At 42.4% G+C, this 16,759-nt stretch overlaps 1 protein-coding gene across 1 annotated transcript; it reads right to left on the bottom strand.

Moving 5' to 3' along the window:
• Positions 1 to 600: 600 nt before the first annotated feature.
• LOC148151342 (uncharacterized) lies at positions 601 to 10,240 on the bottom strand. The gene is made up of 4 exons (XM_087976394.1): positions 10,068 to 10,240; positions 6,581 to 6,710; positions 3,883 to 4,057; positions 601 to 2,115 (listed from the first exon to the last, which is right to left on the bottom strand). The coding sequence occupies exons 1-4, from the start codon at positions 10,197 to 10,199 to the stop codon at positions 1,941 to 1,943; spliced, it is 612 nt and encodes a 203-aa protein (XP_087832520.1). The 5' UTR covers positions 10,200 to 10,240; the 3' UTR covers positions 601 to 1,940.
• Positions 10,241 to 16,759: the final 6,519 nt, after the last annotated feature.

Below are 16,759 nucleotides of genomic sequence, written 5' to 3' on the forward strand. Positions count from 1 at the left end.
ATACTCCATAAAGAGACAGGCAGAACTGGGGCTCATGCAGGTGTCCATCGCCACTCCTTTGACTTGGCCGAAGTGAGGTGAATTAAAGGAGAAAGTGTTCAGAGAGAGAACAGATTTAGCCAGGCAGAGGAGTGTGGTGGTGGATAGGGAGTGTGCAGGCCTCTAGTCTAGGACAAAGCCAAGAGCTGTCAGACCATCCTGGTGGGGACTGCAGGTATTGAGGGATTGGGCATCTATGGTGTGGCAAAGTTGGTATTGTTTTATTTTCCTTATTGCTTCACTGTTTTGTTATACAGCAAAGACAGTAAATGGATCTTCCACCAGATGGTGACGATCCATCCGCTGCATGATTTGATTAACTGATGGATCCGACTCAAGGATCTGATTGGCCTGCACTACTCCTACCTTGTGAGTATGTATGCATGGGCCTTCCCCAAATTAACACTGTGGCCAGCCTTATAGTCAACGTCCACACCCACAAACAAAGTGTTGTCATGCATCACCCTTTATTTCACAGTGATTATACATTCCCAGCAGTTAGAAAAACATCAGATAAGCAAAGGCGAGAAAAGAAAGGCTTATTTACTCCATAAAAGAAACCCGTGAATGTGTCATTTCAAACAGGAATAAAACCTTTTCAGAATCACAGATTCAGTTTGTCTGTGCTCAATATGCGAAGATACTTTTGAGGAAGTCAGAATTGTATTTCATCTCCAGTCTCTGGATAATGATTTGGACCAATTTTAAAGTGCTTCATATTGGAGTCTCAAACAGATTCAGTGCCCCATTGGCAGATGCCTCCAGTGAATATGTTGCCCTCATACTGGGCACCATCTATGGTTGATCCAGTCATATTTGTCCAATTGTAATTTCACTGTACAGAAGGCACACATAAATTGAAATTAGAAGCTGTGCTAAAAAATCCTCTGCATCGTCACAATTTAAGCATTCCCTTGTAAGTAAATATTTCAATCTGAAACTAATAGAGAGGTAGAGAACCCAAATCCAATCTCACATCTGAAAAGTGTCATGATTTCACACGTAATTACTTCAGTACTTTGTGCTCTGCAACAATACACTGTTCTGTTATCAACTTTAAACATTCTGATGAGCATGACTGGAGTAAGCAAATATAATCCATTGCTGTGTGAAGAGAGAAAATTTTGGAACTTATCATATCACCAGAAACTTCTTGACCTCAGTTTGTACCCAATTTCTTTAAAGCAACTTTATAGAAAAGGGAAATTAGTAGATAGCTGAATCCCTGTTAGCGCAGAGTCTACTACCTGTGAACAATTGGGATTAATCCGATGTGTGTGTGAGACTTTAAGATCAAATCACCAGAGGAGTCACTAAAGTCTTTCCCCTCTCCCTAAGATCCAGGTATCGGAAATGAATCCAGTCCTCCATTTGAAGCCAAGCCATTGTTTTATAAATATTTACCATCACTTCCTTCCCTTTGTGCTCTCTGCAATTTATTTTAACTGGGAAATGACAGGACTGCAGTTCCTAGTGAGAGCGAAGAACTAAAGAACTACCTACCCAGGATTATGTGATGACATTTTGAGTTGAATACATGCAAGAGGAGCTTCAGAAAGTAATTGACCAAAAACATTTGAAAACTGAATGTCCAACAGAATCAGAAAAGGCAAAAAAAACCTGACTGTTTTAGTGAACAGAGCTGAAGTAAGCTCATGCCAAAATGAGGCACTGTGAGTTGGAGACAAAACTTTCTCACTGCTGGTGAAGGGCAGTGTTTATGAAGAGGACCATAGGGCTCTGAGGAGAGGAGATTGGGGGAACTGTTCGATACTGCAAATACTGGCCCATGCACAGAGTGAAATCCAATGTGTACCAGATGGGAGATCAAAAGAGCTTAGAAACATAGAATAGTATTAAGCACAGCTCACTGTTTGATGTCTGAAATGTTTAGAAACGTTTTAACTTTTCTTTTGAAAGGCAACTTCCATTAGCCCAAGTTTGTTAAACCAACCGAGGTAAAAGAAACTGCTATCAAAGGATTTGCTGTCAGCTTCCAAGTCCTTCTTCAATTGAAGCACACGATCTCCGTATGCTTGGCTGCTAAGATTGCTGCCATCTTTTTCATCAAAAGCCCTGCAACAGAGTGAAGTAAATGTCAGTTTACTTTGGAGCATAAGGCCATTGAAAAGAAGAACAACAGCAGGCTATTCAGCTCCCACTTGAAATAACTGTAATAGAATAGAACATCAGATATCACAGGGAAATGATGTAGTTTGGGTGGGGCTCTGATCAAAGAGAGTGAAAGTATTCTTCCAAACACCAAGTGAGATATTTGTGAGAATGACAGAAAGAAGAGAAGCCCACCTTCAGATGAACGGACTCAGTTGAATGGGGAGGTATTGCCATGTTCTCCGAAGTAGGAAGTAAAGGTTTTGTGACGTGTGTCGACTCAGTAAAAGGTTTGTGTTAATCAGCATCTGCACCTGATGTGAGCAGCCCATTAATCACAGTCTGACCTGATTTTGAGTCACGTGGGTAAAAGAAGTGACGCACTTAATGTAAAAGACTTTGGTACAATACTCATAGAGATCAACACAGTGAGAAAATTAAACTTCTCAAATAATCCAGGCAAAAAAAACTGATGGCAAAAGTTTAGCTTTTGCAAACAGATGATATAAATCAAGAAAACTACAAATAGTCAAAGAGATGGACAGCATGAAAACAGCCTTTGGTCCAACTTGTCCATGCCAACCAGATATCCTAACTTAATCTGATCCCATTTGTCAGGAGTTGGCCCATATCCCTCTGAACCCTTCCTATTTATATACCCATCCAGATGCCTAATGATGGTGAGACAAAACGTGTTCAGCTATGTAAAGTGAGGCTTGAGTCTCTGGAGAAGAGTGGAGAATTTGTGGTAGGAGTACAGGTCAAACTCTCAGCTCCAGGAATACAACTTATCATTGCAAATGATAGAGCTGATACATCGATATCAGCTCCACTCTAGTTGAAAAGCCAGTGGAGGCGCAGGCAACTGAAGCAATGCAGGATGTTTATCCAGGAATCTTCCCAGATTGTGTCTTAATGAGATCACAGAGTCACAAGCTGAAGCAGGAGAGATCAAAAGGCACAGATAAGGAGGCATTCTCCAAGACTGTTTTTGATCAGATAAGTGGGACAGAGCAGGAGCCAATTGTTAAAAATGCAAGTATCTTTCGATCTGCGAAGCTTATTGAGTTACAGCAGAAAGGTGAGAATTTAAAGCAGTTGTATCAAAAGGCATATACATGGAAGGAGAGTGAATGTATCCCTGTGCAATATTACCTGAAAAATGATGCCTTAATGAGGAAATGGAGACAATCACACATTCAAGCAGATGAGAAATGGGCAGATGTTCATCAGATTGCTTTGCCAGTACAATATAGGAGATGTTGGAGTGGCACATGAGCTAGCACTTGGAGGTCATATCGGAATGAGCAAATCACAGGCTAAAATACAGAGATTTTTACTGGCCTGGACTACACAAAGATGGAGTTGAATTTTGCCAGGCATGTCATACATGTCAGCTAATAGGAAACCGCAGGCAGTAATAAAACCTGTACCTTTAATTCGTATTCCAGCATATGAGGAATCTTTCACAAGAGTCTTGATTGATTATGTAAGTCCCCTACCTCAAACAAAAAGTGGGAATAAGTACTTATTAACAATAATGGATATATCGACTAGATTTCCTGAGGCAGTCCCATTACACAATATCACAACAAGAAGGGTTGTAGAAGAATTACTTAAAATGTTCACTGAACATGGACTACCAGTAGAGACACTGTCACAATATCAACCCTTTGCTTCAGGAGACACAAAAAAAGCATTTTAAGTCATTTTGTTACACATCATACTCACCTGATATAGAACCAATCATGAATTTTTGCTCCGATTTGAACTAATGGATCTTTTGGCTGAGGTGTACTTGTGATTTGAGGAGTTAATGTAACAAATACTTTGAAGTTATCTTGTATTTTGCCATCTTTTATGTATCCAATGATTCCCCAAGGGGCCTCGAGAGGAACAATTGTTTCTGCAGACAAAAGGGAACACAGTTGCAGTGTTTGACAAGGTGATAATTAGGGGCATTGCCTGTCGTGATTTAAAAGTTACAAATGGGGGAGGGATGATGGACTGGTTAACACCCTACACATCTATCATTCTCTTGAAATACCTGTAGCCCTGCTTGATTGACAGCTCTGGTTAGAGACAAAAAAAACAGCAAATGCAGGAATCCAAGATGAACAAGCAGGAGGCTGAAAGAGCACAGCAAGCCAGACAGCATCAGGACTGAAGAAGGGTTACACCTGAAACATTGACTTCTCCACCTGATTGACAGTTGTGACTGTGACTACTTTTGTCACCTTCACAATATTTATTTAATCGAGGTTAAGAGTTTCAGTGTTTGTGGTTTCTGCAGTTAAAGCTGCAATGAGTTTTGATGATTGCCAACATTTATATCCCGCCGTAAAAAGAGGTTTATTTTAACGGAGTGGAAAGTTATGAAAGAATGAACTTCTAAAAAAATTTTCATAAATCCTGCTGTCAATATGTGGGTCATTGCTTCTGTACAGTGTACCGTGGGTAAATAGGCAGTGGTGCTCCCTAGCATTGGGGACTTGAGGGTCTATGGAGTTTGAGGGGCATACATTGACCTGGGCATACAAGAAACTGTAGGGTTTGTTTGTGGCCTGGATGGAAGGTTGGGGTGGGGATGACAGAATGGGTTTGGGACAAAGACTGTCGGGTTTTTCTGTTTTTATTGGAACTGGGATGAAAAGGCTGCCTCCAAACTTTTTCCCAGGTTCATGGCCTGGCAGCAGCCCACAGCTGACTTCTGACTGTCTTCCTTGTCATTTCCTCCAAGCACAGGGAAGACAACTCTCACTTTCCATTTTCAGATGAAAATCTAGGCCTGCATCTCCAGATTCTCCAGCCAAGACAGACAGTTTCTCAGAATTCACCCTCTCAGTGTCATCAGCAACTTGGATCTTGTAATGGGATCACCTTCTTCTAACATCTGGGGCCTCAGCACTTATATCCAGAGTATCCATTAATTATGCTTGCCATCATGAAAATGCTACTTTTATTTCTACTTCCTTTTTTCCTTCATTAACCAATACTCTTTCTTGCCGATATTTTACCTCCAATATTTACTGTCAAATTAGTTTTTTATGAACAACCTTATCAAAACATTTTAGAACTTTAAGCATTCTATTGGTACTGATTCCCTTTTACCCTCAAAAACCTCTTGCTTTCATTACCTAGATCACTGAGGAAAGGAATTGGGACGTCATGTTTTGACTGTACAGGATACTGGTGAAGTCAATTTTGGAGTCATGTATCCAGTCTTTGTTGCACTGCTAAAGGAGAGATATTATTAAATTGGAGAGGTTGAGAAGGTTTGCCAGGATGTTGCTGGTTCTGGAGGCTTTGAGTTATCAGGAGAGGCAGGATAGGCTGGGACTTTTTTCACTGGTGTGGCGGGGGTTGCTTGGTAACTTTATAGAGTCTTACAAGATCATGAGGGGCATAGATAAGATAAATAACAAATAACTCTGGGGTGTGTGAGTTCAAAAATAGAGGGCATTAGTTTTAATGTGAGAGGAGAAACATTTAAAAGGGACCTGAGGGTCAATGATGTTTCTTATGTGGAATAAACTGCCAGAGGCAGTGGTAGATGCAGGTACAGTTACAACATTTAAAAGACATTTGGGCAAGTTGATAAATAGGAAAGGTTTCAAGGAATATGGGCCAAACACGGGCAACTGGAACTAATTTACTTTGGGAAACACGATCAGCATGGATGAGTTGGACTAAAGGGAATGTTTCTGTGCTATATGGCTATGACTCTTTTACTGTATTTTAGCATCTGGAGAGATTTGGAAAATTAGACCTCACAGTTCCATTTTTCAGAACCTTTTCTATTCTATTGGTCTTCTTGAAATGTTTCTATCCTGGAATATTTATTTCCAAACATTGGTGTCTTTGTAAGAATATCTCTGGGTACTGGATCTATTTTCCTTTTATCTATTTATGTAACCAGTTTACCTGAAGTATTACAAATGCTTTGTACATTCAACGAAAGAGTCTTCAATTTATTTACTGATAATCTTTACATTGACCTTACTCACCGATACACTATTCCCATGAAACTCTCTGTCTCTTCCTATGTCACTTGGCTTACCTTTTTCCAGGTCACCCCTCTGCCCTATTGCCTTGACTTTTGTCCCCGAGATTAGAAAACCTTACTTTACCCCACCTAGCTCTGGGCTGGATAAGGTTGCCATGTCCAAAGACAAATCAGAGATCATGATTGGAATGAGAAAGTGTGCTTGGTATCCCACTGTACCCATATATGGACAGCTTCCACAGATTCCAATAGGTTAGTAATGGAGGGCACAATGGACAGAATCCTGGAATGACCACTAAGATCAGCAAGCTGGAATCCTTTGGTCAGTGTGTTTCTACATACAGAAAGTTTCAAATAAGCCAGGTCAAATATTTCAGGGTTGTTTTCAATTCCAATGTTACAGTGAAGGAACAGGAAAATTACCTGCATCATTGTGGAACTGTGAATATTCAAAAAATCTTTTGAGGCCGGCCTCCACCACATTATTGATAACCATTCCGTGTATTTCTGTTTCAACCCAGGGGGCAAATTTAAATTCTGCTTCTTCATAACCCTAAAACAAGAAAATAACATTTATTAACATATGATGTGTGGGAAATCGTGTCTCATGAACTTGATTGAGATTTTTGAGCAAGTAACAAGATTGATGAGGGCAGAGTGGTAGCCATGATCTATATGAACTTCAGTAAGGCATTTGACAAGGTTCCTCATGGAAGACTGGTTAGCAAGGTTAGATCTCACAGAATTCAGGGAGAACTAGCCATTTGGATACAGAACTGGCTCAAAGATAGAAGACAGAGGGTGGTGGTGGAGGGTTGCCTTTCAGACTGGAGGCCTGGTACCAGTGGAGTGTCACAAGGATCGGTGCTGGGTCCTCTACTTTTTGTCATTTACATAAATGATTTGAATGTGAACAAGTAGGTATACTTGGTAACTTTGCAGATGACACCAAAATTGGAGGTGTAGTGGGCAGCAAAGTTACCTTGGAGTACAACATGATCTTGACCAAATGAGCCAATGGGCTGAGGCATGGCAGATGGAGTTAATTTAGATAAATGTGAGGCACTACATTTTGATTAAACAAATCACAGCAGGATTTATACTCTTAATAGTACGGTCCTAGCGAGTGTTGCTTAAAAAAGACCTTGGAGTGTAGGTTCATAGCTACTTGAAAGTAGAGTCGCGGGTAGATACAGTAGTGAAAAGGGAGTTTAGTATGCTTTCGTTTATTGGTCAGAACATTGAGTATAGGAGTTGGGAGGTCATGTTGAGGCTATAGAGGACATTGGCTCAGCCACATTTGGAATATTGCGTGCAATTCTGGTCTCCTTCCTAACGGAAGAATGTTGTGAAATTTGAATGCGTTCCAAAAAGATTTACAAAGGTGTTGCCAGGCGTGGAGGATTTGAGCAATAGGGAGAGGCTGACTCTGCTGGGGCTGTTGTCCCTGGAGCATCGGAGGCTTAGGGGTGACCTTATAGAAGTTTGTAAAATCATGAGGGGCATGGATAGGATAAGTAGACAAACTCTTTTCCCTGGGGTAGGGGAGTCCAGAAATAGAGGGCATAGGTTTAGGGTGAGAGGGGAAAGATGTAAAGGGACCTAAAGGGCAACCTTTCCACACAGAAGGTGCCACAGGAATGGAGGAGGCCGGCACAATTACAGCTTTTAAAAGGCATCTGGATGGGAATGAAAATAGGGAAGGTTTAGAATTACAATCTCTATAGTATGGAAATAGGCCCTTCGGCCCAACAAGTCCACACCGATCCTCCAAAGACTAACCCACCCAGACCCATTCCCCTACTCTATCTAATGCACCTAACCCTATGGGCAATTTAGCATGGCCAATTCACCTGATTTGCACATCTTTGGATTGTGGGAGGAAACCAGAGCACCCGGAGGAAACCCACACAGACACAGGGAGAGTGTGCAAACTCCACACAGACACTCGCCCGAGGCTGGAATTGAACCCAGGTCCCTGGTGCTGTGAGGCAGCAATGATGGCCACTGAGCCACCTTCAAGTTTAGAGGGATATGGGCCAAAGGCTGGCAAATGGTACTAGATTAGTTTAGGATAACTGGTTGACATGGATGAGTTTGACCAAAGGGTCTGTTTCCGTGCTGTACATCTCTATGACTGTAAAGTGTCTCTGAAAAAGAACTTTGTTCAGAGGACTGTCCCAGGTGTCTGGATGGAGCATTAAGGTGTCATTTAAGCTTTGAGTTTTAATGGGAATTGGGAGATGTTGTTGGGATCTTGGTCTCAACACTTCTTAATTCATTTTGTTTTCCATGCAACTCTTTCATCTTGGTCATTTTTTGCACAATGGGCCATTTTCTCCCTTGGGTCTTTGGTATAAAATGTATGGAATGTTATTGAAAATCTTCCACACTCAGTTCTGCAGATGTACACAAGATCAAGAAAATGTCAATGGCGTTGAATTTGGTCCTCGTTTCTGGTTGAGAAATTTGGACAAAAAATAACCAATTTCAAAAGAATATCTGATATTAGAAACAGGAACAAGGCAGTAAGATCTTGGCTGATCTTTGACTACACTTGATCTTCCAGTTTCTCACCTTGTTATGATACCTCCTGATGTGTTTTGAGCCCAAAGATTTATCTACCCCAGCCTTGAATATTCTCACCAGTTGATCATCGACAACTAAATAGTCTAAAGATTGATGATCATCTGAGTGAAGCTGGAGATTCCACAACAGGCTCATCGCTGCTTTCCAATGCTATCCCTATCTCCCTTGATATTATTTAGAAATCTATCGGTTGATGTCTTAAACATAATCAATGGCCAAGCTCCCAGGGGTAAAGGTTTCCAAACTTCACTGCCCTCTTAGTGAAGCGATTCTCCTCATCTCAGTCCGAAATGGCTGGTTCTCTTATTCTGAGACTGAGTTCTCCAATTCCCGAGACTCCAAGCCAACAGAAACACCCTTTCTACATAGAACATAGAACATAGAAGAATACAGCGCAGTACAGGCCCTTCGGCCCTCGATGTTGCGCCGATCCAAGCCCATCTAACCTACACTAGCCCACTATCCTCCATATGCCTATCCAATGCCCGCTTAAATGCCCATAATGAGGGAGAGTCCACCACTGCTACTGGCAGGGCATTCCATGAACTCACGACTCGCTGAGTAAAGAACCTACCCCTAACATCTGTCCTATACCGACCCCCCTTAATTTAAAGCTATGCCCCCTTGTAATAGCTGACTCCATACGTGGAAAAAGATTCTCACTGTCTACCCTATCTAAACCCCTAATCATCTTTTACACCTCTATCAAGTCACCCCTAAACCTTCTTTTCTCCAATGAAAACAACCCCAAGTGCCTCAGCCTTTCCTCATACGATCTTTCTACCATACCAGGCAACATCCTGGTAAACCTCCTCTGCACCCGTTCCAGTGCCTCCACATCCTTCCTATAGTATGGCGACCAAAACTGCACACAATACTCCAGATGCGGCCGCACCAGAGTCTTATACAACTGCAACATGACCTCAGTACTCCGGAACTCAATTCCTCTACCAATAAAAGCCAGTACGCCATATGCCTTCTTCACCGCACTATTTACCTGGGTGGCAACTTTCAAAGATTTGTGTACATGGACACCAAGATCCCTCTGCTCATCCACACTACCAAGTATCCGACCATTAGCCCAGTACCCCATCTACCTTAGCTGGCCCTTTAAGTGTTTTTAAAATGTCAATGAGTAGACCTCGCAGTCTTGAAAACTCTGGAGATTATGTGCCCAATCTGTTGTCCTGAGGATGAATATCAGTGCAGTCATGTTTCAGAGTTGAGGGGTAGAGTGGTTGTGGGCGATCGGATACAGTCATTAAATAATTTATACTGGTACAAAAATGACAGAATGCAATAAACTTTGAATCGTACTTACATTCTCCAAGATGGCAGCCTCTGGTTCAGGACAGTTCAATTCTTCACAGAAATTTTCCACTTCTTGTACGTCGTTCTGCGCAGCAACCAGATACCCGAAGAGGACAGACACAGTTAAGAAGAGTCTCAGCATCTTGGTGTCTGCTTAAATCGGTCTTGAACGCACTGACTGACTCTCAGCACCTTCAGGTCGATCTGATGTTTGAGTAGAGACTATGGATTGCTTTATACTATTTTGGGGTGATAGTTTTGAATATGGCTTGGCTGCAGGCATGAATGTCACATGATAAGGAAACAGATACAGAAACACAACAGCTGACTAAATATGGAAATATTATTTCATTACAACCTTGTGATGGATCATGGGTCCAGTTCGTCCTTTCTGTGGATAGTCAGAGGCTGGATACACCAAAAGATATGAATCAGTGTCCCTCAGAAATCCCGATCCAATCTTGTGTCCTAAAGTCTTCGGGTGGGTCTCTCACCCTGAATTCGATGTGGAGACTTTGGAGAGATCTGATTAGATTCCTACAGTATGGAAACAGGCCCTTCGGCCCCACAAGTCTAGATTAACCCTCAGAAGATTAACTCACCCAAACCCATTACCCCACTCGATATTTACCCCTCAGCAAAAGAGAGGACTGTAGATGCTAGAGATCAGAGTCAAGATTAGAGTGGTGCTGGAAAAGCACAACAGGTCAGGCAGCATCCGAGGAGCAGGAAAATCAACGTTTTGGGCAAAAGCCCTTCAGGAATGATTCCAGATGAAGGGCTTTTGTCTGAAACATTGATTTTCCTGTTCCTCAGATGCTGCCTGACCTGTTGTGCTTTTCCAGCACCACTCTAACCTTGACTATATTTACGCCTAACAAATGCACCTAACACTATGGGCAATTGAGCATGGCCAATTTACTGAACCTGCACGCCTTTGGATTGTGAGAGGAAACCAGAGCACCTGGAGGAAACCCACGCAGACACGGTGTGAATGTGCAAACTCCACACAGACAGTCGCCCGAGGCAGGAATCAAACCCGCATCCCTGACTCTGTGAGGCTGCAGTGCTAACCACTGTGCCGACTCACTGAGTTTGCCCAAGAAATAATTCATGGATAATAAAAACATTTCTAATTCCAGGTTAACTATACAGTTCACCCACTTGATTCCCACAGTGCCCCCACCTCCGATGTCACCAAATTCCCTGGCTACACAACAGTACTACAACCCACTATTCAACCATTCTGTGTGGATCTGGTTGTCCAGCATCACCCAATTATACCATTGACCAGGTGATTAACCCTGTCATCACCAGACTAGCCCTTCTGATCCAATGAACACCCACCATGTGACTACACCCCATCCTGATCTGACTTTCCCCAGACTGAACCAACCACTCACATATGTGTAGAACTGCAGGAGATAGGCGAGGTCCTCAATGAATATTTCTCCTCAGTGTTTACTGTGGAGAAAGACATGGTGACGTGAGAACTTGGGGAAGTTAATAGTGATACCTTGAAGACAATCCATATCAGAATCGAGGATTGCTGGATGTATTAGAATGTATGAAGGTGGATAAATCTCTGGTCCTGGCCAGATATACCCAAGAATCCTACAAGAGAGGAGAGAAGAAATTGCAGGGACCCCGGCTGATATTTTTACATCATTGTTAGCCACGGGTGAGGTTCGGGAAGGCTGGAAGGTAGCAAATGTTGTGCCCTTATTCAAGAAAGACAGCAAAGAAAAACCTGGAAACTATTGACCAGTAAGCCTAACCTCTGTGGGAGATAAGTTACTTGAGAAAATTCTAAGAGAGAAGTTATACATGCTTTTGGAAAGACAGAGTTTGATTAAGTGTAGTCAGCATGGCTTTGTGCACGGGAGATCATGTTTCACAAATTTGTTAGAGTTCTTTGATGAAGTGACCAGGAGAGTTGACAAGGACAGAGTGGTAAATGTAGTCTATATGGACTTCAATAAGGCCTTTGATACGGTTCCACATGGTAGGCTGCTCGAGAAGGTTAGATCGCTTGGAATCCAGAGAGAGCTGGCAAATTGGATACTCAATTGGCGTGATGGTAGGAAGCAGAGGGTAAGAGTGGAAGGATGCTTGTTATGCTGGAGGCCTGTGACTGGTGAAGTCCCTCAGGGGTCGGTGTTGGGCCCATTATTGTTTGTTATCGAGAGCGATGATTTGGATGAGAATGGGCAAGGCATGATTAGTAAGTTTGCAGATAACATTGAAGTAGGTGATATTATGGACAGAGAGGAAGGCTTTCAGAAAATACAGCAGGACTTTGATCAGCTGGGGAAGTGGACCGAGAAATAGCAAATGGAGTTTAATATAGCAAGCGTGAGGTCTTGCATTTTGGAACAACAAATCAAAGCAGGAGTTTCTTGGTGAATGGTAGGGCCTTAAGGAGTGTAGTGGAACAGAGAGACCTTGGAGTTCTGGTGCACAGTTCCCTCAACATGGAGACCTACACTCCAAGTAGATGGGGGAGTGAAGAAGGCTTTTGGCACACTGGCCTTAATTAGTCAGGGCACTGAGTATAGAAATTGGGAAATGATGTTGCAGTTGTACAGGATGTTGGTGAGGCCACACTTGGAGCACTGTGTTCAGTTTTGGTCACCTTGCAATAGGAAGGATGTGATTAAACGGGAAAGAGTGCAGAAGAAATATACAAGGATGTTACCAGGACACAACAAAAGTTATAGGCAGAGGTTGGACAAGCTAGGACTTTTCAATTTAGGACATAGGAGACTGAGGGAGGATCTCACAGAAGGGTATAAGATCATCAGAGGCATGGATAAGGTGAATGCACTCAGTTTTTTGTCCCAAGGGTTGGGGAATCGAGCACTCGAGGGCATCAGTTTAAGGTTAGAGGGGAAAGAATAAAAAGGAACCTGAGGGGCAACCTTTTTACACAGAGGGTGGTATGCATATGGCATGAGCTGCCAGCAGAAGTGGTTGCTGTGGGTACATTAACAATATTTAAAAGGCATTTGGACAAATACATGGAGAGGAAAAATTTGGAAATATATGGACCAAGTGTAGGGAAATGGGGTTAGCGTGGTTAGACATTTTGTACGTCATCAACCAATTTGGACCAAAAGGCCTGTCTCTGGATTGTTCGGACTCTATGACTCTATGATTCACCTCCTTCACCGGCTCATGCAACCAAATCTAATCACTGACCCCACCACCAATGGTCTGACCTAACCTCTCTCCCACCTCGGCCCTCTGTGACCTAACGCAACTGCCTTTATCCCCCACCGACCTATCCTGACGTGAAGACAACCTCATCACACGACCACGACCCCATCACCCAAACCAACTAGTCCCAACCCTAAGATCAACCTCACCCTCACACCACTCCAGTAACTCCTCATCTGCTAATCTTTACTGTCCTTTAAGCCACCCGTCTGCCACTCTACCCCCAGACCTATCTACCACCCTGCTCACTCCCCCACCTGCCACTCTACTCCCTTACCCATCTGCCACACTGACACCTCCACCACCTGCCACTTTACCCATGTTTGTTACATTTTTACTCTCTCTCTAGCTTTTCACAAAGGCTTTGGGATAACTCTTCACCTTATTGCGATGTTGGTGCTTGTGCTGTAAAAGGTGGGTACTGCTTCTACAAAGATTCTCAGTGCTGCTTTCTGTGGGGAGTCTTATACTGGGTGAGTTCTGCAGGATCCTCCATCTGAAGACTGGTTGAATAATTGGAGTGTTCAGTAACTATAGCCGGATTCTTCGGGGGGTTGGAGCAATGTGGGCAATGGTAAGATGTGTGGCTGAATCGGGAGAGAAGTCTGGTAAGATTTACTTCAATGTTTTGATCATCTCAGTTCACCATTTACACATTTCACAAGCAGCGTGGCAAATTCTCACTGGGCAATGGTGAGTCCCAATTGATGGCGATTATTGTTTGGTAATGTCCTGGTTGACGGTTTAACTCATTTCATTAATATTCCGGCTGTGCTCTTACCAAACTTGACAAACAAATAGCCATCAGGACATCTTTGCTAATTTTGAACCTGCTGGAACCATACCAGGATCTGGGGGCAATTGGAAAATTACAGCACTTTGCAACACTAGCCATAGGGTTTGTAGCATTGTTTCATTTTGTCTCCTTAAATTCTTCAATGCTTGTCTCTACAGATCTTAATTTCTTTCAGTATTAACACAAGTTGTTGGGATTTAGTGGCAGTTAGATTTAAAGTTGAAAACAAGATGTAAATTGATTTGAAAATTTTCCAGGTGATAACCAATCAGAAAGAATTGCAGGTAAATTTTAAATATCATTTGATAAAATCTTCAAGTAGTAAAATACATGGACTTGTTTGATACAAATCGGTCAGATGAATTGACTTTGCATTTTGTGACTGTTTTTCTGCATCTCTCATGAGTTCAACATCAAAAGATGTAAAATACCATGTAAATATTACTGAGAGGCCGAGAGATGGGTTGTGGGTGTCTGACCGCAAAGTACACAACTCAACTCTGTAGCTCCCTCAAATCCAGGATCATGGTCAATGTCCCTGAAATCTGGACCACAAAAAGTTCACTGAAGTAAAGCCAGCTTCCAGAGGCAAATCTGAAGCCTAATTCTATTTTTCCGTCTTGACATTTCAGGGCCTGCATTTCAGAGAAATATTTGGTTCCCCTTTTTAAATCTGTAAATTGTTCAAGTGCTCTTCAGTCTCCCAACAAACAATCTTCAGCAGAATCATAACTGACTGGATCATTGCGCATTGTCTTCATGTTGTTTATTTCCTCCTGGGACATGATCATTCGTGACAGACTGACATTTATTACCTATTCCTTCCTGTTGTTTAGACAATGGTGGCAAGTTGTAATGTTGAGCCACTGCGGTCTGTGATATGAGTATTTGTAGCGAGACAGGAGAGTGACCTCTTCTGAATAAGACCATTTGTTAGACCCCAGCAAGATGCTTGTGTACAGTTGTTTATGACACAATTTATAACAAGAGGAATTGAACATGAAAGTAAGGATGCACTGAGCATTCATGTGCCTACATGTCAAATACTGGGTGCAGTTTCTATTTCCTTATTTAAGGAAGATTGTCAATGTACTGGAGGTGGTTTACAGAAAGATTACTAGATTAAAAGCTGAAGTGAATGAGTCATGCGGGATACACTGGATGGGATGGGCTTGTCTCCACTAGAGTTTAGAAGAGTGAGGGGTAATTGGATTAAGTGTACAAGACTCCTGAAGGGTCTTGAGAAGGTGAACATGGAAAACATGTTTCTTTTTGTGGTTCAGTCCAGAAGTAGGACGTCATTACTGTAAAATTGGGTCACCCGATTGGAATATTTTCCTGTCAGAAGGTTGTATGACTTTACATTTTGTGTAAGAGCACTTGAACAATTTACAGATTTAAAAATGGGAGCTACCTATTTCTCTGCAGCTCTCATGAGTTCAACATCAAAAGATGTAAAATACCATGTAAATATTACTGAGAAGCCGAGAGATGGGTTGTGGGTGTCTCAGTGCAAAGTCGTCAAGTGAACTCCCTCAAATCCAGGATCATGGTCAATGCCCCTGAAATCTGGATCACGAAAAACTCACTGAAGTAAAGCCAGCATCCAGAGGCAAATCTGAAGCCAAATTCTATTTTTCTGTCTTGACATATAAGGGCCTGCATTTCAGAGAAATAGGTAGCTCCCATTTTTAAATCTGTAAATTGTTCAAGTGCTCTTCAGTCCCCCAACAAACAATCTTCATTGTGCATTGCGTTCATGTTGTTTATTTCTTCCTGGGACATGAAAATTAGTGACAGACTGACATTTATTAGCCATTCCTTCCTTCCCTTTAGACAATGGTGGCAAGTTGTAATATTGAACCACTGCGGTCTGTGATATGAGTATTTGTAGCGAGACAGGAGGGTGACCTCTTCTGGATAAGACCATTTGTTAGACCGCAGCAAGATGATTGGGTACAGTCAGTGGGTGGCACATTATCAGAGAAGTATTGGACAGGGTGCAGAAGTGATTTACAAGAATGGTTCCAGGAATGAGACACTTCACTTATGAGGCTAGATTGAAGAAGTTAGGACTGTTTGCTTTGGAGAGAAGAAGGCTATGAGGAGATGTGATGGACTTTTCAAAATCATGATCGAGCTGGATAGAGTAGGTCGGGTGAAGTTGTTCCTGATGATAAAAGGAACAGAAATAAGAAGGCAGAGATTTAGAGTCAGTGGCAATCACCTGCTAATACATATGGTTGTCCACTTCGGACATTCCGTGTCACTGGTCAGGTTTGTGTGAGTCCTTGTGAGGCTGATGAGGCCGATCCTAGAGACGTATCTCCAACCACTTTGGGCAGGTGCTTCTGGGAGCAGGTGGAAGTGGTCCTTGGCCTTGAGATCATTGGCATTCCTTTCTCTGGTACCTTCTCTCTACTTCCTCTTGCCGAGGAGCTGCTCAAAGAATTGTGTCTTTTCATGCAGGAGTCTCCTCCAAGTCAGTTTGTTCTGAACAAAGGTCTCCCATATATTGATGTTTATGTTATATTTCTTGAGGGAAGTGTCAGGGAGTCTCTGAAATGCTGCCTTTGTCCTTCTATTCTTCACCCAGAAGGAAGGTTCTTGGAAAAGATTTGCTTTGACAGTCAGAACATGGACATCCTAAGCACATGGCCGGCCCAGGGGAGGTGGTTATTGATGGT

This window comes from Chiloscyllium plagiosum, unplaced genomic scaffold (genome assembly GCF_037043375.1).
Source record: "Chiloscyllium plagiosum isolate Xiang-an unplaced genomic scaffold, Cpla_swu_hap1 HiC_scaffold_3, whole genome shotgun sequence".
In the NCBI taxonomy this organism is placed as follows: domain Eukaryota; kingdom Metazoa; phylum Chordata; class Chondrichthyes; order Orectolobiformes; family Hemiscylliidae; genus Chiloscyllium; species Chiloscyllium plagiosum.

What these genes read in the sequence shown, in the direction of transcription:
- LOC148151342 (XM_087976394.1), bottom strand. Translation starts at nt 10,199, where the DNA reads ATGCTGAGACTCTTCTTAACTGTGTCTGTCCTCTTCGGGTATCTGGTT. An exon ending in ACAGTTCCACAATGATGCAG is followed by an intron (nt 4,058 to 6,580) that starts GTAATTTTCCTG and finishes TTTTGTCTGCAG; the next exon opens with AAACAATTGTTCCTCTCGAG. An exon ending in CATGATTGGTTCTATATCAG is followed by an intron (nt 2,116 to 3,882) that starts GTGAGTATGATG and finishes ACTCTGTTGCAG; the next exon opens with GGCTTTTGATGAAAAAGATG.